The sequence below is a fragment of the Lithobates pipiens genome, unplaced genomic scaffold, assembly GCF_037356315.1.
Source record: "Lithobates pipiens isolate NorthernLeopardFrog02 unplaced genomic scaffold, aLitPip1_a1.2 Scaffold_1, whole genome shotgun sequence".
NCBI lineage: Eukaryota > Metazoa > Chordata > Amphibia > Anura > Ranidae > Lithobates > Lithobates pipiens.
Window position 1 is genome coordinate 10,529,079 of NW_027507685.1, and position 23,713 is coordinate 10,552,791.

A 23,713-nucleotide genomic window follows, 5' to 3' on the forward strand; every position below is an offset into this window, starting at 1 on the left:
TACCTTGGATCTGTTATAATGAACATAATACATGGTGTTGGTATTGTCAGGATCTTAACCTCCCCCCGGCGATATTCCTGAGTCTGGCTTGGGGTGGAGATTTTGTACCAAAAGCGGTAACCCCGAGCCAGACTCTGGACCACATCCATGAATGCAGGAAGACTTTACTTACCTTGTCCCCTGGATCCAGCGATGTCCCCCCGCTATACGAGTGAGCCGCGCTCCGCTCGATCTATCACAGAGCCGATCTCCGTTCCCTGCGAGCGTTGCGACGCACGGGGACGGAGAACGGCGCCAAATTCAAAAAGTGAAACACACACATTACATACAGTATAATGTAATCTTACAGATTACATTGCTGTATGTAATTATTTCACATCCCCTTTGTCCCTAGTGGTCTGCCCAGTGTCCTGCATGCAGTTTTATATTATAAAAACTGTTCTTTCTGCCTGGAAACTGGAGATTGTCCATAGCAACCAAAACTGTCCCTTTACAACAAAAATTTTAGACCAGGTAGAAAACAGCGATAATAAATTGGAATCACTCGCAGAATTGAGGGATAGCGATTTGTGGGGAGATCCGTCATCAAATACTGAAAAGTAATGACAGTGAAATTTCAGTGTTTTTGATTTGATTACATTATTGAATAATTTTTATTATTGTTATATTATTATTTGGTACAATTATTTATAGTTATTTATTATATTATAATTTATGATTTCATTTTTCAAACTCTATCATACCCGGGATGTCTGCTAGACTCTGGTTTGGACAGATTTAAGTGAGTTATTCTTAAGAATTGCAAGACTACAATATAAAACACCAAATTTTCATGCAAAATAATTGTACCGCTTTCAGCACCTAAAATCTGAAATAATCATACCCCCAGGGAGGTTAATCTGACCTGAAATACTCTTATGTATTTTTTTTTACAGTTTAAATGTTCATCTGAAAGAGAAACCTATGTTTGTAAGTGTGTCACTGTGCTCCAGTTTATGCATTTGACCTTACACATAGTTTCTATTTCTCTAAGACATTTTCATTTGGTGGTTCCTCATTGCTGTTAGAGTGTGGGACATATTAAACAAATTACTAGTTTTGATCTACTCTGAGGTTGACCAAAGATTGACCAAAGATGGTTATTGACGACAGGATTCACCCAAGCTTTTAACCATTACAGACCATAAGTAACCAATACATAGATTTACTCATGAACTATACAATGCTTTCAAACGTTTTATAATTGACACCGTTTACTAATATAATCTATCTTCTTTTCCTGCACAGGACAGTTCTTGCCAACGATTGTTGACGAGGCTGAATTGCTAACATAGATGGGGTCTAGCTATTTAAAAGTTTGCCAGCAATTGTTTATTATAATGGTAAACATTTAAAAAATGGATGTAAATCATATTTCTGATCAACTTGGAAGATTATAATGCAATATATGCTCACATGCTAAGTCTTAGCAACTTACAACTAACAGCAGCATGTGGCTTTGATGTACATTATTATATAATAAATACAGTGTATGTGTGTGTATGTGTGTATATATATATATATATATATATATATATACACACACACATATATATATATATATATATATATATACATATATATTATAACCAAAAGTATTGGGACATCTGCCTTTACACGCACATGAAATTTACTGACATCCCAGTCTTAGGCCTCTTTCACGCGGCCGATCCGTTCAGGTCCGCCTGTCAGTTTTTCAGGCGGACCTGAACGGACGCTCCATAGAGGTCTATGGAGCGTCGGATGTCAGCGGTGACATGTCCGCTGACATCCGACCCGCTCCGATCCGAAAAAGTGTGATGGAGGAAAAATCTACTTTTCCATCTGTCATCGTATTGGATCGGGTGACGACGGACTGTGTTGATTTGGACCAGTGCACAAAGCAAGGTCCATAAAGTCATGGATGAGCGAGTTTGGGGTGGAGGAACTTGACTGGCCTGCACAGTCCTGAGCTCAACCTGAGAATACACCTTGGGGGTGAATAATAATAGAGACTATGAACCAGGTTTTCTCATCCACATCAGTGCTTGATCTCACAAATGCGCTTCTGGAAGAATGGTCAAAAATTCCCATAGACATAATGTTGCAGTCACGATAAATTGCAGCCATTACTAGTAAAAAAGATAATAATAATAATAAAAATGCCATAAATTTATCCCCTATTTTGCAGATGCTATAACTTTTGCGCAAACCAATCAATATATATATATATATATATATATATATATATATATATATATATATATATATATATATATATATATGCTATTTTTTTTTGTTTACCAAAATATATAGAAGAATACATAGCTGCGTAAACTGAGGGGAAAAAATTTATATAATTTTTGGGGGTATTTATTATAGCAAAAAGTAAAAAAAGCAATATTTTTTACTTTTTGCTATAATAAATACCCCCCAAAATTATATAAAAAAATATTATTTTACTCAGTTTAGGCAGCTATGTATTCTTCTATATATTTTTGGTTTTCAGAAGTGTCGCTCTTTTTTTGTTTATAGCGCAAAAAATAAAAACTGCAGAGGTGATCAAATACCACCAAAAGAAAGCTCTATTTGTGGGAAAAAAAGGACGTCAATTTTGTTTGGGTACAATGTCGCACGACCGCGCAATTGTCAGCTAAAACGACGAAGTGCCGAAACACAAATAATACTCTGGTCAGGAAGGGGGTAAATCCTTCCAGGGCTGAAGTGGTTAATATTATTAAGTTCTATCATAACTATCTACACAAAATCCATATCTGGCTGTATATGAGGGCAGATCTGGGCAATAAATGTTTGATTCCGTGGGAAAACAGAAGTAATATCATGCAAATATATAAACTGACGTGTGACGTAATTTTTCTTCCTGGTTATTCAGTAGTTCAATAAATATTAACTATGGACATACCCAGACCATTTACTATGGACATACTCAGACTATTTACTATGGACATACCCAGACCATTTACTATGAACATACCCAGACCATTTACTATGGACATAACCAGACCATTTACTATGAACATACCCAGACCACTTACTATGAACATACCCAGACCATTTACTATGGACATACCCAGACCATTTATTATGGACATACCCAGACCATTTACTATGGACATAAGCAGACCATTTACTATGTACATACCCAGACCATTTACTATGTACATACCCAGACCATTTACTATGGACATACCCAGACCATTTACTATGGGCATATCCAGACCATTTACTATGGACATAACCAGACCATTTACTATGGACATAACCAGACCATTTACTATGGACATAACCAGACTATTTACTATGGACATACCCAGACTATTTACTATGGACATACCCAGACTATTTACTATGGACATACCCAGACTATTTACTATGGACATACCCAGACCATTTACTGTAGACATACCCAGACCATTTATTATGGACATAAGCAGACCATTTACTATGTACATACCCAGACCATTTACTATGGACATACCTAGACCATTTATTATGGACATAAGCAGACCATTTACTATGGACATACCCAGACCATTTACTATGGACATACCCAGACTATTTACTATGGACATAACCAGACCATTTACTGTGGACATAACCAGACCATTTACTATGGACATACCCAGACCATTTACTATCGACATACCCAGACCATTTACTATCGACATACCCAGACTATTTACTACATTTGTTTGATCTTGGCTCATATTTTGTCTATATTTTAGCATTTCTTGCATGTGTCACTGAACAGAATCAAATGATATGATTACAAGGTAGCATAAAAAACAAGTTATTTTCATAATTCATACACAACAGAAGTGCAGCAAAATTTTTTTTTGTGTCTGCACAAATTAATATATTTTTAAAATCACAAAAAATTATACAAATTAGGGCATAAGTGAAATTAAAATTGGCAAATGAATTCAGGTCTGATTCTCTTCGTACTAGGAGAACGTCTCTAGTGGAAGTGAAAGCTTTGAAGTGGTGATGTAAATTGTGCTGCACAAAAGGTAAAGCAGTTCACTTGAGATAAGATCAGTTCCGTTAGTAGAAAAGAGTTGTAAATAACCTCTCAGAGTATACAGAATGTACCACTTTACCAGGTACTAACCGTTGAAGTTCCAGAGCTAGGCAAATGAGCTTAACATAAACATGTGCCCACAGCACACACACTAAAACATTTACATATTCTGAACATGCAGTAAAAGCATTTTACAGCAAGCCTATGTTTATCTCTGTATTGATGAACATTGCTTAGAAAATCATTTTCAAATTTCACAACATAGGCATTCAAATTTTAGCTTTTTTTTTTTAATATAAATAACTTCACATTAAACAGAAAAATCAGGGGTGGCTTGTTTAAAGTACTTTTGCTGTTTGTTAAGAATTTTTTATGTTGTTGTTTATCAAGGAAATCTCAGTAAAAAGTGTAAGCCCTTGTACACATGGTCGGACATTCTGACGGAAAATGTCCGATCGGACCGTGTTGTCGGATAATCCGACCGTGTGTGGGCTCCATCGGACTGTATCCGTCGGAATATCCGACGGACAAAGTTTTAGATCTGGGCTATAAAACTTTCCGACAACATGATCCGATCGGACTTTGTCCGATTGTGTGTAGAGAATTCCGATCGGACAAAGTGCCACGCATGCTCAGATTAAATTCCTAGACCAAAGCTATTGGCTACTAGCCTGAAGGTAGTCCCGTCGTAACAAAATAACGTCATCACGTTACGTACGATCGGATTTTCCGACAACTTTGTCCGACCGTGTGTATGCAACACCAGTTTCGGACAAAACCTACGGATTTTGTTGTCGGAATGTCCGACCGTGTGTACAAGGGCTAAGAAACAATAATAGAAAAGCAGTACTGGTGGTAAAGAAAGAAAATGTTTATTGATTAAAAATTTGGTATTTTTATGTATAAGTGGTTGTATACCTCTTTAGCACATTTTAATCTGTAAAATTAAAATCGGTAAAATGAATATCTCCTAAACCTATACAGTTTAGGAGATAGTCACCCTGCATGCAAACGCTGACGTCATAATGCGCTCTGGAGGTCCTGTAGATGCTGTCGGAAAATCAGAGCTCCTTGCCGTAAATAAGACTCCCACACGCATGGGATTCGTGTCACAGCACCAATGATTGATGTCATTGGTGCTGTGATCGCCTGGAGCCACGAACGCGGAAGAAACGCTGAGGGGAAAATGTCAGCTCCCTCGGCGTGACCAGGATGCGATGCCGACGCTTCATTCTAAGCCCTTGTACACACGGTCGGAGAATCCGTCGGAATGTGTCCTATCGGACCGTGTCGTCGGATATTCCGACTGTGTGTGGTATGCATCGGACTGTTTCCGTTGGAATATCCGTCGGACCAAATTTTCAAACTTGCTGGAAATATTTTCCGACAAACTGGTCCGATAGGACATACTCCGATCATGTGTAGAGAATTCCGATCGGACAAAGTGCCACGCATGCTCAGATCAAATTCCTACATCAAAGCTATTGGCTGCTAGCCTGAACGTAGTCCCATCGTAACGAAATAACGTCATCACATTCTTAAAGATCGGATTTTTCGACAACTTTGTCCAACCGTGTGTATGCAACAGTTTCGGACAAGATCTGTCGGACAAAATCCGACGGATTTGGTTGTCAAAATGTCCGACCGTGTGTACAAGGGCTTAGGTAAGTATTTCATAATAAGCTAGTATGCATTTCCCATCCTAGGCTTATACTCGAGTCAATACGTTTTCCCAGTTTTTTGTGGGAAAATTAAGTGCCTCGGCTTATATTCGGGTCGGTGTATTCTCAAGTATATATGGTACATGAAATCACTTGCACTTCACTGAGGCTTTCATGTAGATAACTTTGTACAAAAGAAAGATTTATTTAAAGACCTAGAGAGTAATGGGTATTTTTGGGTATGTTGTTACCTTTATCTTCATTCATAAACCTGATCGTTTTTCTGACGATTCATATTAACAGAACTTAGTCCACATTTCATTATTTTTTTTTTTTTGCAGGCATAAGGATATAGTTTATACCTACAGAGTGTCTCAAACAACAACTGGCTCCTGGTCTGCAGAGGTATGGATTTGAATGAATTCTGAATATTTTGTCGGTAAATGTTTAAGGACTGGTCAACTAAAGTACAATTTGTATGTATTTAAAGAAGGAATATTTACCTTTAAAATCATATACAATATATAATCTTTATATTTCAGCATTAAAAGAAGAAAGCGTATTTTTCAGGTACAACAACTGTTTAAACCACATTCATGTCGCTTTATTTACCCTGGTAAAATATAAATAGAAAGGAAGGTGCTTTTCAAGTATTTGTCGTGCGTAATTGTGACTTTGATTATCAAAGCACGGGGCTTATTCTGACACAGGCATTAAAATCTATTGCAAAGCTTCATTCATGTCAGTTGTCTTGGCAGGCTTCACCCTAGCAGGCCTTAGCTACCATCATGAAGCTATGCGGATGAGAAACATTTTGTATGATGTTTCATGTAGTAATTGCTGAGCCCTGAGTCTCTGCCCTTTCCTGCTCTGCTCTGTTTCTTCTAAAACAATAATGTTATATGAGAAAAAAGCTGCACCACTTGGATAAACATTATATTGTCAATAATCACATAGTGGGGAAAGGGGGAAAGGGGAAAATTTGGGACTTTAAATGAGGTCATAGCCTCCATCCCTATCCATTGTAAGGCACAAAGTTAAAAACAGGAGCTGAGCGGGACTTTAACCCCCCTGACGGTATTCCCGAGTCTGACTCGGGGTGGATTTTTTATACCAAGAGCGGTATCCCCGAGTCAGACTCGGGACTGCATCGCTGGATCCAGGAGGAGGATTACTTACCTTCTCCCTCGGATCCAGCGTTGTCTCCCCGCTGTACGAGCGAGCCGTGTCTCGCTCGATGCATTACATCGCCGATCTCCGTGCCCTGCGAGCGTTGCGACGCACGGGGACGGAGATCGGCGCCAAATTCAAAAAGTGAAACAAACAGTAAACATACAGTATAATGTAATCTTACAGATTACATTGCTGTATGTAAATATTTCCCATCCCCTTTGTCCCTAGTGGTCTGTCCAGTGTCCTGCATGCAGTTTTATATAATAAAAACTGTTCTTTATGCCTGGAAACTGGAGATTGTCCATAGCAACCAAAACTGTCCCTTTACATCAAAAATGATTTTAGACCAGCTAGAAAACAGCGATAATAAATTAGAATCACTCGCAGAATTGAGCGATAGCGATTTGTGGGGAGATCCGTCATCAAATACTGAAAAGTAATGACAGTGACAATTCTGCAGCAGAGCAAATTTCAGTGTTTTTGATTTGATTACATTATTGAATAATTTTTATTATTGTTATATTATTATTTGGTACAATTATTTATAATTATTTATTATATTATAATTTATGATTTAATTTTTCAAACTTTATCATACCCGGGATGTCTGCTAGACTCTGGTTTGGACAGATTTAAGAGAGTTATTCCTAAGAATTGCAGGACTACAATATAAAACGCCAAATTTTCATGCAAAATAATGGTACCGCTTTTAGCACCAAAAATCCGAAATAATCGCACCGCCAGGGAGGTTAAATGAAGTACGGGGTTAAAAAAAAGACAAATTGATTATTGAAAATTGGTTATACAATCATCATGACTGATACAGAATAAGTTAAAAAAGCGCACCTCCATTATATACATGGAATAACCAAATATAGTAATAGATTAGACAAATAATGCAGTATAGGCAACAACTTTGAATCTATGACTTCTTGGTTGTTGCAATAAATTAGTAAAAAGAACATAATTAATGCAGTATTTCAAAAATTAATGCTGGTTGAAGTTGGGGTACCAAAATGCACGGCAACTATTAGCTCTACGCGTTTCGCGGCTTACTGCCGCTCATCAGGAGAAAACTTGTGATTGGTCTGAAAATACAGAATAGTAGTAAATTAATTTTTGCAGTGATGGAACATAGGGAGGTTGAAAAACCCACCTAGTGGTCACTTACACATAGCCATGCAGTCAGAGGCGCAGTCTCGAAAGCCACCAGGCACCCAAAGCGATGGTACGGGAGCTGAGGAGGCCCATCCGGCGGCAAAGAGGCCCGCAGAATGCACACACAGGCAATCACTGGGACAACAAGGGCGTTTGATAAGTGAAAACAAAATCAGCGTGTAAGTATGAGCCTAGTGGGTGAGAAAATACATGATAAGAAATACAGGTGTTATGTAAATTATATGGGGGAAAGGTGCAATAAAAGGAAGTGGGATGGGTATATGTGAGTGTAGGAAGGGTGGGCAGAGGGAGGGGAGGGAGGGGGGGGGAAAGAGTGGCCAATATATGCCATGACCCAATCTGAATTCCAAGTGACAGAGTGATAGTGAAAGGAAAGTGAAAAGAAAAAGGGATACTGAAACTATTAGTGCAAAGATACCTTGTGTGTGGAGAAAACACGGAAACAAGAGGTAGCAATATATGGTAAGTGATTGGCCCCGGTTGTTCCGATCCCGCCTGCCGCCGCCAGCCACGGACACAGCCACACCGCCGCCAGAAGGCCCCCAACGTCACACACTCAGAGACACCATGGGGAGGAGTGGAGAACGCCGGACCCGGGATACATAAACACTCCGAGCCTGCGTCTACACCCACACTCCAGGTGACGTGAGGATGCAAATCAAACTCGCCGGAAAGGCGGCACCCATCAAAGTGACGCCGCACATCCGGCGGCGAAAGCGTGACGCCGATACGCAGTGGGAGAACGCGCCCCGCCCCCAACCAAAAAAAATTTTGGGATGAGGAGGGCGGAGGGCGTCCCCCAGTGCGCATCGCAGCTCCCGACCCAGGCAAAAGGGGATGCAACGGGGCTGACACCACCAACACCACCCGACTGCACAGGTGTGTCAAGGACCAAGCAATACACGAAAAATATGATATGTAAAAAAAGAAAAATATGAAAATTTGGAAAAAGACTGTAGAAGCTGCTATAACTTAAATAAAAATGATAAATGATGAGGTACTTGAAACTATTTGGTCCAAGAATTTAAGCAAAACTAAACAAAAATGAAGATTAATAAAGTATAAATAACACCCGTCTTCTTATATTGTCAAAATTATTGGAACGCCTGCCTTTACACGTACATAAACTTTAACGGCATCATAGTCTTAGTCTGTAGGGCTTAATATTGATTCAGCCCCACTCTGATGTTGGATAGGAAGGCCTGTCTTGTAGATCTGCTAATTCAATCCAAAGGTCTTCTATCGGGTTGAGGTCAGGACTCTGTGCAGGCCAGTTAAGTTTCTCCACCCCAAACTCACTCATTCATGTCTTTAAGGACCTTGCTTTGTACATGGGTTCAAATCATTTGGTGGTGGGAGATTATGGTGTGGGGCAGTTTTTTCTGGGGTTGGGCTTCCAGTGATAAGAACTCTTAAATTGTCAGCATGCCAAGACATTTTGGACAATTTCATGCTGCCAACTTTGTGGAAAATGCTTTGGGGATATCCTCGGCCTGTTCCAACATTACTGGGCACCAGTGCACAAAGCAAGGTCCATAAAGACATGGATGAGCGAGTTTGGGGTGGAGGAACTTGACTGGCCTGCCCAGATCCCTGACCCCAACCCGATAGAGCACCTTTGGGATGAATGAGAGCGGCAACTGGCAGGCCTTCTCGTCTAAGATCAGTGCTGCACTTCTGGAAGAATGGTCAAACATTCCCATAGACCCATTCCTAAACCTTGTGGACAGCCTTCAGAGTGTGGACGGAGTTGAAGCTGTTATAGCTGCAAAGGGTGGGCCAACTCAATGTTGAACCCTATGGGCTAAGACTGAAATGCCATTCATATACTTTAAATTGTATGTACTGTAAACCCAAAAATGTAAAATGTATATCTTACCAATCCTTAGATGCGGTGGCTGCATTTTTTCAGTTTCATTAAACAGACAAAGTTGGCAAACAAAAGTATACGTTTGAGGGTTGAGACAACCCATTTACCACTGACGGGAGTGCTTATAGGGGTCAGCTTTTATTAATTTATGTAAAACTTTTATCACAAAGAAAAAAAAACTAGTAACTGCTTAAAAAGAGTTAGCTGGGGTTCGGCAATAATATGTTAATCGATCCATCTAGATTTGCTAGTCTAAAGCCTCGTACATACTATGCGATTGTTGGCCAACCGAGCGTCTCATTTTTGTCTTGCATACTAACAGTACACACTTGTCGGCCAACAAACCCAAATGTAGTGATGTACTACAAGGAGTTTCAGCTCTTGAGCGCCACCCTTTGGGCCCCTTCTGCTAATTTTGTGTTTGGTGAGCATTGATTCCAAGCATGCATGTTTGTACTTTCCACTTTTGTGTGACGGATTTGTGTACTGACCATACGAAAATCAGACAACAAAATTTACTAGCCTGCCATCCAACCTTTTGTTGGCCAAAAGTTGGACAACAATTGTCAAAAGGAGCGTACTAATGGTAATATTTTAGGACAACAGTCTGTCAACAGACAATCCCCTCCCAACAATCTGATCGTGTGTATGAGGCTTAAGACAGGAAGTGTGTCACTGGCTGGATCATTAGCTGAAAAAATAAATAAAAAATAAATAAAAAAAGAAAATCAATGCAGCTACCACATTCAAGGATTGGTAGGCTGCAAAATATGACATGCTTTCTTTGGGGTTTAGATGCCTCATAACATTTGTTTGGTAACATTTGTTTATACGCCACCAATTTAAAAAAACAAAACTGTGTCTGGAGTTTCTCTTTAACCCCTTCCCCAACTAGCCAGCACATTTATAGTGCGGCAGGATGACTCCCCTTCACAAGCCGTCTTAGCTGTATGTCGGCTCTTTAACCACTACAATACAGGGCACTTTCACCCCCTTCCTTCCCAGCCCAATTTTCAGCTTTCAGCGCTCTAGCGCTTTCAGTGACAATTGCGCGGTCATGCTACACTGTACCCAAATGAAATTGTTATCATTTTGTTCGCACAAATAGAGCTTTATTTTGGTGTTATTTATTCACGACTCCGTTTTTTTTTTTTGCGATATAAGCGCAAAAATAGCGGAAATTTGGAAAAAAAACAATATTTTCTTTTTTCTATTTGAAAAGAAATCCAATAAAATCAAATTTTGTCATAAATTTAAGCCAAAATGTATTCTGCTACATGTTTTTGGTAAAAAAAATTCCGTTAAGTGTATAATAATTGGTTTGTGTGATCACGGACATATGTACGCAAATGATCATGTACATATGTGTGCAGGTGATCACGTACATATGTGTGCAGATAATCATTGGGACATGTGATTTTAGTGGGACATATGTGGGGGACATGTTTTTATTATTAGGGACATGTGTTTTTATTATTTGGGGACATGTATGTTTTGGGGACATGTGTGTTTTGGGGACATATGTGGGGACTGTGTTTGTACTGTGTGGTGTGTTGTGTGTTTACACTAGACTGATGATCAGTGAGTAAAAAGCTGTAAAAAGCAGCCCATACAGCGGTGACTTCCGTGTGAGGAGAGGAGAGCCGATTGCCTAGCAACCGGCTGTTTGTTTACATCACATGACGGCCGTGATTGGACACGGCCGTCATGTGATCAGGAGGGCCAATCACAGAGCCCTCCTGCCGATCTGAGATGTGCCGTGTCCGGGTGACACGAGCACATCGGGATCGCGCCGCTGCGCGAGCGCGCGCGCGCGATCCCGCTACTCCTGAAGGACGTTCCTGAACGGCGTGGTTAAGAAGCTGTTGCAGGCGCACACGCTCCGCCAGGCACCCGCGATTGTTCGTAACAGAGTGAGAACCAGGATCTGTGAGTGTAAACACACAAATCCCGGTTCTGTCAGGGGAGAGGAGACAGAGTGTGTGTTCCTACTAAGTAGGAACAATGATCTCTCTCCTCCTCTAGTCAGCCACATTCCCACACAGTTAGAACACATTTAAGCCCTTGACTGTCCCCTAGTGTTAACCCCTTCCCTTGTAGTGACATTTATACAGTAATCAGTGGCTATTTTTTAGCTCCGATCGCTGTATAAATGTCACTGGTCCCAAAAAAGTGTCAAAAGTTTTCCGATGTAACCACCCCAATGTCGCAGTCCCGATGAAAATTGTAGATCACTGCCATTACTAGTAAAAAAAAAAAATTATAATAAAAACTCCATAAATCCCCTATTTTGTAGATGCTATAACTTTTGCACAAACCAATCAATGTACGCTCATTGCAATTTTTTTTTTAGCAAAAATATTTAGAAGAATACATATTGACCTGAACTAAAGATTTTTTTTTTAATTTGGGATATTTATTATAGAAAAATATTGTGTTTTTTTTTTTTTTTTGCAAAATTGTCGCTCTTTTTTTGTTTATAGCGCAAAAACTAAAAACTGCAGAGGTGATCAAATACCATCCAAAAAAAGCTCTATTTCTGGGGAAAAAAGGACATCAATTTTGTTTGGGTACAGCGTCGTATGAGTGCAATTGTCAGTTAAAGTGACGCAGTGCCGTATCGCAAAAAAAAAAAAAAAAAACGCCTGGTCAGGAAGGGGGTAAATTCTTCCGGGACTGAAGCGGTTAAACTTTTCATTGCACAATAGTGTTCAGAGGTTCCTTTCACTTTTGCTCATAGTTCACCACTGATATGATTATTCTGCAGCCGTTATCATGATGTGCTTGTAATGGCCCTATTCACATAATTACTGTGACGCAGATGACGCAAAAAATTAAACACATAAGCAGAAAATATCTTGAAACTAGAGACCTCTATTTTGGAGTAACGACTTTCAATTTCCTAATTCAATAAAATAATTTAATCGTTTATAGTAAATAGTACATCTTTCAATGTATAGAAAGGTGTGTTTAATTCTTGTCATTTCCCTTTAGTAGCACAATGGAGTTCATTTACTAAAGGCAAATAGACTGTGCACTTTGCGAGTGCAGTTGCAGTCTTTTTCCCCCCAGAGCTTAGTAAATGTGGTATAGCTGCATTTTGCATAATAGCCAATCAGGGGAAAAAATTGTTTGCACGTAACTGGAAGATGGAAATCAGCAGAGCTTCACCACATTTACCAAGCTCCGGGGAAAATTAGTGCAACTGCACTTTCAAAGTGCACAGTCTATTTTCCTTTACCCTCCCTGGCGGTACGATTATTTCAGATTTTAGGTGCTGAAAGCGGTACAATTATTTTGCATGAAAATTTGGCGTTTTATATTGTAGTCCTGTAATTCTTAGGAATAACTCTCTTAAATCTGTCCAAACCAGAGTCTAGCAGACATCCCGGGTATGATAAAGTTTGAAAAATGAAATCATAAATTATAATATAATAAATAATTATAAATAATTATACCAAATAATAATATAACAATAATAAAAATGATTCAATAATGTAATGCCGCCTTTATTTACAAATCAATGCCGCCAGCTAGAGCTATTTACTTAGTATTGTCGCCGCTATTTACATATGAATGCTGGTTATTTATATGTAAACACAGGGTCTGCAGGTGAGTCACTTGCACACAACAATAGGGCAGAGCTGGGCAGCATTAGTACCAGCACTTCACACAGATATTAGGACACAGCACAGGAATAAAACTTCAAGGGACAAGGGAATTTAAACCTGGATAGTTGGCAAGTATGAGGCAGCTGTTTTTCGCCCCACAACAATGACAGGGCCCAGGGCAGCTGCCCCTTTTGCCCTGCCTTAAAGACAGCCCTGCGGACAGTACTCAATTTTCTCTTACCAATTAGCCACAGATAAACCATATAGTGAGAGCAATTCATTTGCACTATTTATACACAGTGGTAGCGCGAGAGTAACACATCATACACTAAATTGAACCCAATGCCTCCACTCAGATTCTTCTCTAGCCATGGCCAGCTTTTGAGTCTATGTGGTTATTGTACAAAAGGAGTAGAGAATATTATTCATTAACCACTACAATACCGGGCACTTTCACCCCCTTCCTTCCCAGCCCAATTTTCAGCTTTCAGCGCTCTAGCGCTTTCAGTGACAATTGCGCGGTCATGCTACACTGTACCCAAATGAAATTGTTATCATTTTGTTCGCACAAATAGAGCTTTATTTTGGTGTTATTTATTCACGACTCCGTTTTTTTTTTTTGCGATATAAGCGCAAAAATAGCGGAAATTTGGAAAAAAAACAATATTTTCTTTTTTCTATTTGAAAAGAAATCCAATAAAATCAAATTTTGTCATAAATTTAAGCCAAAATGTATTCTGCTACATGTTTTTGGTAAAAAAAATTCCGTTAAGTGTATAATAATTGGTTTGTGTGATCACGGACATATGTACGCAAATGATCATGTACATATGTGTGCAGGTGATCACGTACATATGTGTGCAGATAATCATTGGGACATGTGATTTTAGTGGGACATATGTGGGGGACATGTTTTTATTATTAGGGACATGTGTTTTTATTATTTGGGGACACGTATGTTTTGGGGACATGTGTGTTTTGGGGACATATGTGGGGACTGTGTTTGTACTGTGTGGTGTGTTGTGTGTTTACACTACACTGATGATCAGTGAGTAAAAAGCTGTAAAAAACAGCTCATACTCACTGATCATCAGCCGGCTGCAGCGTTCTGCTCTCCTCTCCTCAGCGGTGACTTCCGTGTGAGGAGAGGAGAGCCGATTGCCTAGCAACCGGCTGTTTGTTTACATCACATGACGGCCGTGATTGGACACGGCCGTCATGTGATCAGGAGGGCCAATCACAGAGCCCTCCTGCCGATCTGAGATGTGCCGTGTCCGGGTGACACGAGCACATCGGGATCGCGCCGCTGCGCGGGCGCACGCGCGCGCGATCCCGCTACTCCTGAATGACGTTCCTGAACGTCCTATCAGGAGTAGACGGCTCCCACCCGGCCGTATATATGCATGGGTGGGAAGTGGTTAAAAAGAAAAAAAAAACTCAGCAAGTAAACACAGTGAATCTATATTCACTTTGAATTATGAAGTCAAGGGGAAATTGAAAAAAAATTATTTGGCTTACATATGATTGAAATGATCAAAGTTTCACCTTGCTCACTAAATGGAAATTCTCTACTTGTGTATTTAAAGTGGAAGTAAACCCATCAATTTAAACAGTTAAAAAAAAAAAAAATATGCCGGGAATGCTAACTGCACATTGGCTGTGCTCTCTGCCAAACTATCAAACCATCCAATGGCTGGTGTCATAACGAATCACATGTGCAGCACCATAGCAGTTGAAGATTAAACAGAGGCAAAGATGGCAGCTTCCTTGGCTGAAAATGATAGGGGAGTTTACTACCACTTTAATCAGTGCCTCCCGTCATAACTCTATTATCAGAAGCAATGGCAGAGAACCTTCCTGCTGTCATCCACTTTGTCGTATTGCTGTCCTTCAAAGTAAAAGGTGCAAGTAGAGAAGAGAACTTGTCTTCAATCATGTCAGTGCACTGGATTGATGAATGTTATTTCATCAGCTGGAAACAGGCGCAGGATATTGTAGACAGTGAAAGAAATGATAAGAAAAACTACTTGCGTTTATGTGTCTTTGATGTTTCTACCTTATATTCAAGTTACTGACAGGAAACAGTGTAACCAGAGAAAGGAACACATTGACAAAGGTGCTCTTTATTCCATTTACACATCTGACCTGATAAGTACGTCGATTAGTTGTGCCACAAAAGTGATTGGTCAGCATCCACCCACTGTGTCCTAAGCCCTTGTACACACGGTCAGAGATTCTGCCAACCAAATCTGTCGGATTTTGTCCGTCAGATTTAGTCTGACGGATTGTGTCCGAAACTGTTGCATACACACGGTCGGACTAAGTTGTCAAAAAATCCGATCTTTCAGAACGTGATGACGTAATTTCGTTACGACGGGACTACATTCAGGCTAGTAGCCAATAGCTTTGATGTAGGAATTTGATCTGAGCATGCGTGGCACTTCCTCCGATCAAAATGCTCTACACATGATCGGATTACGTCCGACCGGCCCAGTTGGTCGGGAAATATTTCCAACATGTTGGAAAATTGGGTCCGACGGAGATTCGGACGGAATCAGTCCGATGCATACCACACACAGTCGGATTATCTGACGACACGGTCCGATAAGACACATTCCGACGGATTCTCTGACCGTGTGTACGCGGCATAAGACTCCAGCGTCAGTAAAGCCTTATATTCTCCAAAGACCATCTACGTTTGGGCCTGTGTTGGGTATATTCCTATTTTAAAGAATTACTCACTTAACATATCATAATGCAAAAAATTATATCACAATAAATATTAAGAACTGTGTTATAGAAATTGCTGAATATACATGTCTGTTACTCCCTAGGCTGCACCAGGTGTCCCTAAAAGAATGTTTAGAAAGGTCCAGAATCTAATCTGTGCTTACCAGAAGCCAGGCCAAGGGATTGCAACTCATCTGCAACATCCTGTTGAGAGAAAATCGCCAAAGATGAAAGGTAATATACTACAATACGACAATACAATACGATGTCCCAGTGATACTGCACTGGGACAGTTTCAGAAATGTCTGAGCTTGTTTAACCAATTAAAGCGGCTCTCCACCCGAATTCCAACTCCTATATGATGATCTGGTTCCCTAATCGCTGGATATCCCCCTTACCGTGCTGCTGTCTTGTTCTCTTTTTTTCTTATTTTAAATCTCCTTCTCCTGGAGATTCCGGAAAGGGGAGGTGCTGCTGCGGATATGGGCGGGGCTTCAGCGGCAGGTCAGCTCTTCCTGTCGGCCGCACGGGCTCCTGGGATTGTTTTTTAAATTTCCCAGGAGTCTGTGCGGCGCCCAGGTTCGAGTTCTCGCGCAAAGGAAGAAAAGCGAAGCGTTGTCATCGCTCGAGCGGTTTAATCTGCGCATGCGCGAGATCGGACATTATACGGGCGGTGCATGCTCGGACATTAGCAGCACAGTGTCCCGGAAGAGAATGCCTGTGGGCTTCACATGCCCACAGGCAAAATGGAAAACGTCAGGAGACGTTTTTATAAATGCTTTCTAAGACAGAAAAACGTCAGCAAGACACTTTTTGAAAAAATAAAAGTAAGTGACATAATTAGAAAACATAATTATTGCAATTAGGACGAAAAAAAAAAACGGCGGTGGAACCCTGCTTTAAGGACCAGGCCTCTTTTGCAGATTTGGTGTTTACATGTTTAAAAAATTATTTTTTTTTTGCTAGAAAATTACTTAGAACCCCCAAACATTATATTTTGTTTTTTTTTCTAATACCCTAGAGAATAAAATGGCGGTCATTGCAATACTTTTTTTCACACCGTATTTGAGCAGCGGTCTTACAAGCGCATCATTTTTGGAAAAAATTCACTTTTTTGAATAAAAAAAAATAAGACAACAGTAAAATTAGCCCAATTTTTTTTATATTGTGAAAGATAATGTTATGCTGATTAAATTGATACCTAACATGTCATGCTTCAAAATTGCGCCCACTCGTGGAATGGCGTCAAACTTTTACCCTCAAAAATCTCCATAAGCGACATTTAAAAAATTCTACAGGTTGCATGTTTTGCGTTACGGAGGAGCTCTAGGGCTAGAATTATTACTCTCGCTCTACTGATCGCGGCGATACCTCACATGTGTGGTTTGACCACCGTTTTAATATGCGGGCGCTACTCACGTATGCGTTCGCTTCTGTGTGTGAGCTCGTCAGGACGGGGGGGTTTTAAAAAAAAAAATTCTTATTTATTTTACTTGATTTTATTTATTTTTACACTTAAAAAAATAAATAAAATGAATGGATCACTTTTATTCCTATTACAAGGAATGTAAACATCCCTTGTAATAGATAAAAGTATGACCGGTCCTCTTAAATATTAGATCTGGGGTCAAAAAGTCCTCATATCTCATATTTGGACTTAAATGCAATAAAAAAAAAGTAATTTTAAAAAATGACATTGAATAAAATATACCTTTAAGAGGTATGGGCGGAAGTCACGTTTTGACGTCACTTCTGCCCTCCTATGGTATAGAGACGAGTGGGGGCCATCTTAGCCTCACTCGTCTCCATACCCAGCCATCGGTAGGACCCAATCGCCTCCGGGAGGGGGGGGGTGGCACCTCTCCCGCCGCCGATAACGGTGATCTCGTGGCGCACCCGCTGTGGAGACCACAGTTATCGTACACACGACCGGCGCCTGAAGAGATGGAAAACTCGGTTGTGGCAGCAGCTGCTATCGTTACCGAGATATCCCTCTTCAAAAATAGGACGTACATCGGCGTGCGCTGGTCGTTAAGTGGTTAATAGATATAATAGGTACCCCCTCACTCCCTAAAGTGGATCCAACTAAGCTTAAAACTGCTTACACCCCTCTTCTAACACCTAAACGAACTGCCCTGTAGAAGGATGATGCATATACTTACCTATTCTCAAGCTTCTCTAGTCCGTTCATCTTATGAGCACCCAGTGGCTAGAATCAAGGGAGAGGAGGGACAGCCGGAAACAGATGTCACATATTAAGCCTATAGGTTATGTCACTGCAGGCATTTCATCCCCTGTCGGTACTCTGTCCTCTCCCCTGAAGCCGCTGGAGAGATCATGTGACCTGATCGGAGTGCCCTGGGAATAGGTAGTTATATGTATCATCTTTCACCCCCGTTCACATCGATGCGATTTGACATGTCAATCACATGCCATATCACTGCCATATCACTGGCAATGCCTATTGCTGGCAACAGCACTATTCCAATCGATGCAATGCCATCTTTGTGGTGTCGCACTGATTTCCAAAGGTAGTTTCCGCACTGCTTTTGGTGACTTTGGGGGCAATTTAGAAAGACATCTGTGCATGAACCCACACAGATGTCCTTCAAATTGCCCCCAAATTGGCACTGAAATGCGGGTTTGAAATTTTGCGGGTTAAGCAGAACTCGCACGATTTCAAACCCACATTCAGCGGGAAAGAGGGCTTCTACATAGGGTTAGTATAGGAGTTAGAAGATGAGTGGGATCAGATTAAAATCCAGCTAGTTCTAGCCTGGAATTCCACTTCACGAGAGGAGCACTGTGAGGAAAAGAGAAAAATGTAAATACAGTTCAGTCAAATATGTAAATTTGTCATGGGGACAAAGCCTTACTAACCATATGTTGGTTTTTTTCATTCAGATGTTGCTTGGGTGCACCAGTCTAGCCTAGTTTCTAAAATATTTGGGCTGCTTGTAACCTAAGGTTCTAAGAATGCTGTGATTTTGAAGTCCAGGGATCTTCATATGTACTAATTTATGAATAATCCTGATATACTTCATTTTTTTTTTTAAAAGCTATGATTTTCTCCCACTACATCACACCAGCAGCTGGGAGGTTGAACCTCACATTGAATCATTGTTACATAGTTACATAGTAGGTGAGGTTGAAAAAAGATACAAGTCCATCCTATGTGTGTGATTTAGTTTTTTGAATCTATTGATACTCCCCGCTGAAACCACTGCCTGTGGAAGGGAATTCCACATCCTTGCCACTCTTAGCCCTTGTACACACGGTCGGACATTCCGCCGGAAAATGTCCGATCGGACCGTGTTGTCGGATAATCCGACCGTGTGTGGGCTCCGTCGGACTGTTTCCGTCGGAATATCTGACCGAAAAAGTTTTAGAGCTGGGCTATAAAATTTTCCGACAACATGATCTGATCGGACTTTGTCCGATCGTTTGTAGAGAATTCCGATCGGACAAAGTGCCACGCATGCTCAGCTCAAATTATGAGACCAAAGCTATTGGCTACTAGCCTGAATGTAGTCTTGTCGTAATAAAATAACGTCATCACGTTCGGAACTATCGGATTTTCCGACCATGTGTATGCAACACCAGTTTCGGACAAAATCCGACGGATTTGGTTGTCGGAATGTCCGACCGTGTGTACAAGGGCTTACAGTAAAGAACCCTCTATGCAGTTTAAAGTTAAACTTCTTTTCTATTAATTTTAATGATTGGCCACGTGTTGTATTAAATTCCCTAACACGGAAATGTTTTATGCCTATTAAGGGGACACCAGTATGGTATTTGTAAATTGAAATAATCCCCCCTTAAGCGTCTCTTCTCCAGAGAGAATAAGTTCAGTACTCGTAACCTTTCCTCGTAACTAATATCCTCCAGTCTCTTTATTCGTTTCGTTGTCCTTCTCTGTACTCGCTCCATTTCCAGCACATCCTTCCTGAGGACTGGTGCCCAGAACTGGACAGCATACTCCAGGTGAAGCCGGACCAGAGTCTTGTAGAGTGGGGGAATTATTGTTTTATCTCTGGAGTTAATCCCCTTTTTAATCCATGCCAATATTCTGTTAGCAGCAGCTTGGCATTACATGCCATTGCTGAGCCTGTCATCTACTAGGACCCCCAGGTCCTTTTCCATCCTAGATTCCCCCAGAGGTTCTCCCCCAGTGAGTAGATTGCATTCATATTTTTGCCACCCAAATGGGTTATTTTACATTTTTCCACATTAAACCTAATTTGCAATGTAGTTGCCCATCCCATTAATTTGTTCAGATCTACTTGCAATGCTTCCACATCATGGGGCTATAATCCCATCCTGGGACACTTTAAAAATCCTGCTCCGCCTATCAGTTATACATTTAAATAGAGTGCTTTGTATAGTTGATTTTCTTGCAATTTTTTTACATTATTATTAGATTTAGTCCCATTGTATTTACACTAACATTTTGAGGAAACAAACTTTGTTTAACTGATACAAAAGTTAAAGTGGTTGTAAACCCTCACATATATATCCAGTGAAGTGAATAGCCTTCAATGATACACAGGGATGAAACAAATCTCCCTATATAGTTTCTTCTTGTATATCTGCAGTCTTCCCCACTCTACACCCTTTCAAAAGTGCAGATTGTGTTAAAAATCTTTCTTCATCTTTCAGCAGTACAAAGGGAAGGGTGGAAAGACTGTGATTACACTGTGTGAGAGCTGATTGGAGGAAAGGGACACATCCCCCCTGCTCATAGGCAGCTCATGTTATCTCATGTGTTGGAGAACTTGTCAGAAGTGACTCATGCTGATAACAGGGGGAACAGAGCACAAGAGAGAAACAACACTTAGAGCTTTTGGAGATAGACAAGTAAACACTACAGATATATGTGCTTAGTTCAAATTTCATGAATGGGGTTTGCAACTACTTTAAACCCACGTTTATTTAGAGTTGTGACAGCAAGAATGTGAACATTTATACAATCAAGTACTCTTACAATACCAATCCCTAAAATGAATCTTCATGGGATTTTATTGGTACCAATACTTCTTATAAAAATATCAAAATATCAATTAAAAATATTAATAACAAAATATTCATTGCACATGTTGTTGATATTACATATCTCTCATACACGGGTATTACTCAAAGTATACACAAGTTGTTTAACCCCTTGATTAAAGTCAAGAAGATCGAAAATGCGGTCTTACATTCAACACATTTCACTGGTCAACGTCTGCTTCTTCATGAAAGACACAAAATTGTATCTATATCTGTAACAAAAGCAGATAGGTAATATTCTGCATAATGTGACAAAAACAGTGGCAGGCCTCCAAACACACTTTATACAATCTAGAGTAGTGCATTAAATCAATATTAAACACAGTGTATCAATATTCACATAATTGAAACACGGGTAGATTTGCTAAAACTGGTGCAGCTGTGCATGGTAGCCAATCGGCTTCTAACTTCAGCTTGTTCAATTAAGCTTTGGCAATAAAATCCAGAAGCTGACTGGTTTCTATGCAGAAGTGCACCAGATTTTGCACGCTCCAGTTTTAGTAAATAACCCCCACAGTGTATACTATTGATTTACTACACTACTTTAAATTGTATAACAGTTTAGGAGATATTCACTTTGAATGCAGCAGCTGTTGTCAGCTGTGCGCTGTGAATGCCTTGCTAAAGGTCCGGCAGACACTGCCGGACCTTTCTGGGAAAAAGATTCCCGCACGCACGCTATGAGTGGCTGGAGCCACGAACCCAGAAGAAGCGTCGCATGACGAAGTAAGTCTCTTTTTTTGAAGAGGGATATCTCGGTAAAGGCAGCAGCTGCTGCCACAAACGAGATATCCATCTCTTCAGGCGGCGGTTCGTAAACGATAATGGTGGTCTCTGCGGCGGAGTCACCATGAGATCAGTTATCAGCGGCGGGAGGGGGGAGGTGCCACCCTCCCTCTCGCCACTCTCCCACGCCGCTGCTTACTGGAGCCATTGGTATCGGCAGAATTGTTATGGAGACCAGTGAGGTTAAGATGGCCCCCACCCATCTCCATACCATAGCAGGGCAGAAGCTACGTCAAAATGTCACTTCCACCCATACCTCTTAAAGGCACCTTTTTTCAATGTCATTTTTTCAAATGACAATTTTTTCTTATTTTTTTTTATTGCATTTAAGTCCAAATATGAAATCTGAGGTCTTTTTGACCCCAGATCTCATAGTTAAGAGGACCTGTCATGCATTTTTCTATTACAAGGGATGTTTACATTGCAATTGATTTACTTAAAATTTGATCTTTTTATTCTGGTTTTACATTGTTTCACAACATATAGAGTAACTGCACAAAGCTTGAAAATAATGCGTTAATGAATATAACTGAACTGTTGGTAAGGATGGTAAGGTTGTCTCATATACATAAAACAGCTCAGCTAAAGGAGTGATTATTTCCTAAATTTTACTGGATCCGATTGTATGGCTGAATATAACAAAGGCTATCTGTTGACAGAGTAAAATGAGTCCATTAGTAAATCATGCCGATTGTACAGACCTGCTTCCTGCCAAAAAGAACATCATGGATGATTGTACATTTACAGCATACGTTTCATATACATACATTACATATGAACATTCTGAGATACTACTACTGTACACAGCAAATGCTGCAATATTGTACTATAAATTGTCTGAGTACCGTATCGTTACAATCTCGGCATTGCTGCTGGATTGAAGTAAATGTTAAAGCTAACCTGTATACACCATGAACACTACCTCCTATTGTAGTATCCCCCTCTGTGTGTGATTTATAAAAATAAATGCTTCAAATACCTAATTTCACTGCTGAGATTGTGATCACATGACTGGCCAGATTTCTCCTTTTCTCTTCTGAGAGATGGAGGGGGCTGGGGTGATATTTCTCTGCTGATGTCAGTCTGGAGGGGAGGAGGAGAGAGCTAGCTGGTCATGTGATCGCAATCTCAGCTCTTAAATTAGGTATTTACAGCATTTATATTTATAAATCATTCACAGAGGGGGACACTGCAATAGGAGGCAGTGCTGATGGTGTATACAGGTCAGTGTGATGAGAGCAGCAGGAGGGTGGCTCACACACAGAGAGGGGAAGGGGAGGAGGACACAAAAGCAGAGAGGATAGCAGGATGCTGATGACAGAGGCACGTAAACTAACCACGGTGTCAGGACTCAGCAGCCATGATACACTGTGGTCAGTTTACAGAGGGGCGGGGAGAAATCGTCAGGAACAGCCAGGTTTTTTAGGTGTTACAGGGGGCCAAATTACACAGGACAAGCACTGTGTCATATAACATGCTTTAAAGGAGCAGGATCCATTTTTTGGGGGTTAACAAATGCTTTAATGAAATGTGTTTTATACATAACCAAAAGTTATAAGAAGAGTACCGTTTATATAGGCGATACATACACATG

At 40.4% G+C, this 23,713-nt stretch overlaps 1 protein-coding gene across 1 annotated transcript in view; it reads left to right on the plus strand.

Annotated features, from left to right (window-relative positions):
- SH2D1A (SH2 domain containing 1A) overlaps positions 1-23,713 on the plus strand; it is a 48,245-nt gene that overhangs the window by 18,355 nt on the left and 6,177 nt on the right. Inside the window, exons 3-4 of the mRNA XM_077478682.1 lie at positions 6,063-6,126; positions 16,389-16,518. Coding sequence (XP_077334808.1) covers positions 6,063-6,126; positions 16,389-16,518 — 194 coding nt within the window. The remainder of the gene's footprint in view (positions 1-6,062; positions 6,127-16,388; positions 16,519-23,713) is intronic.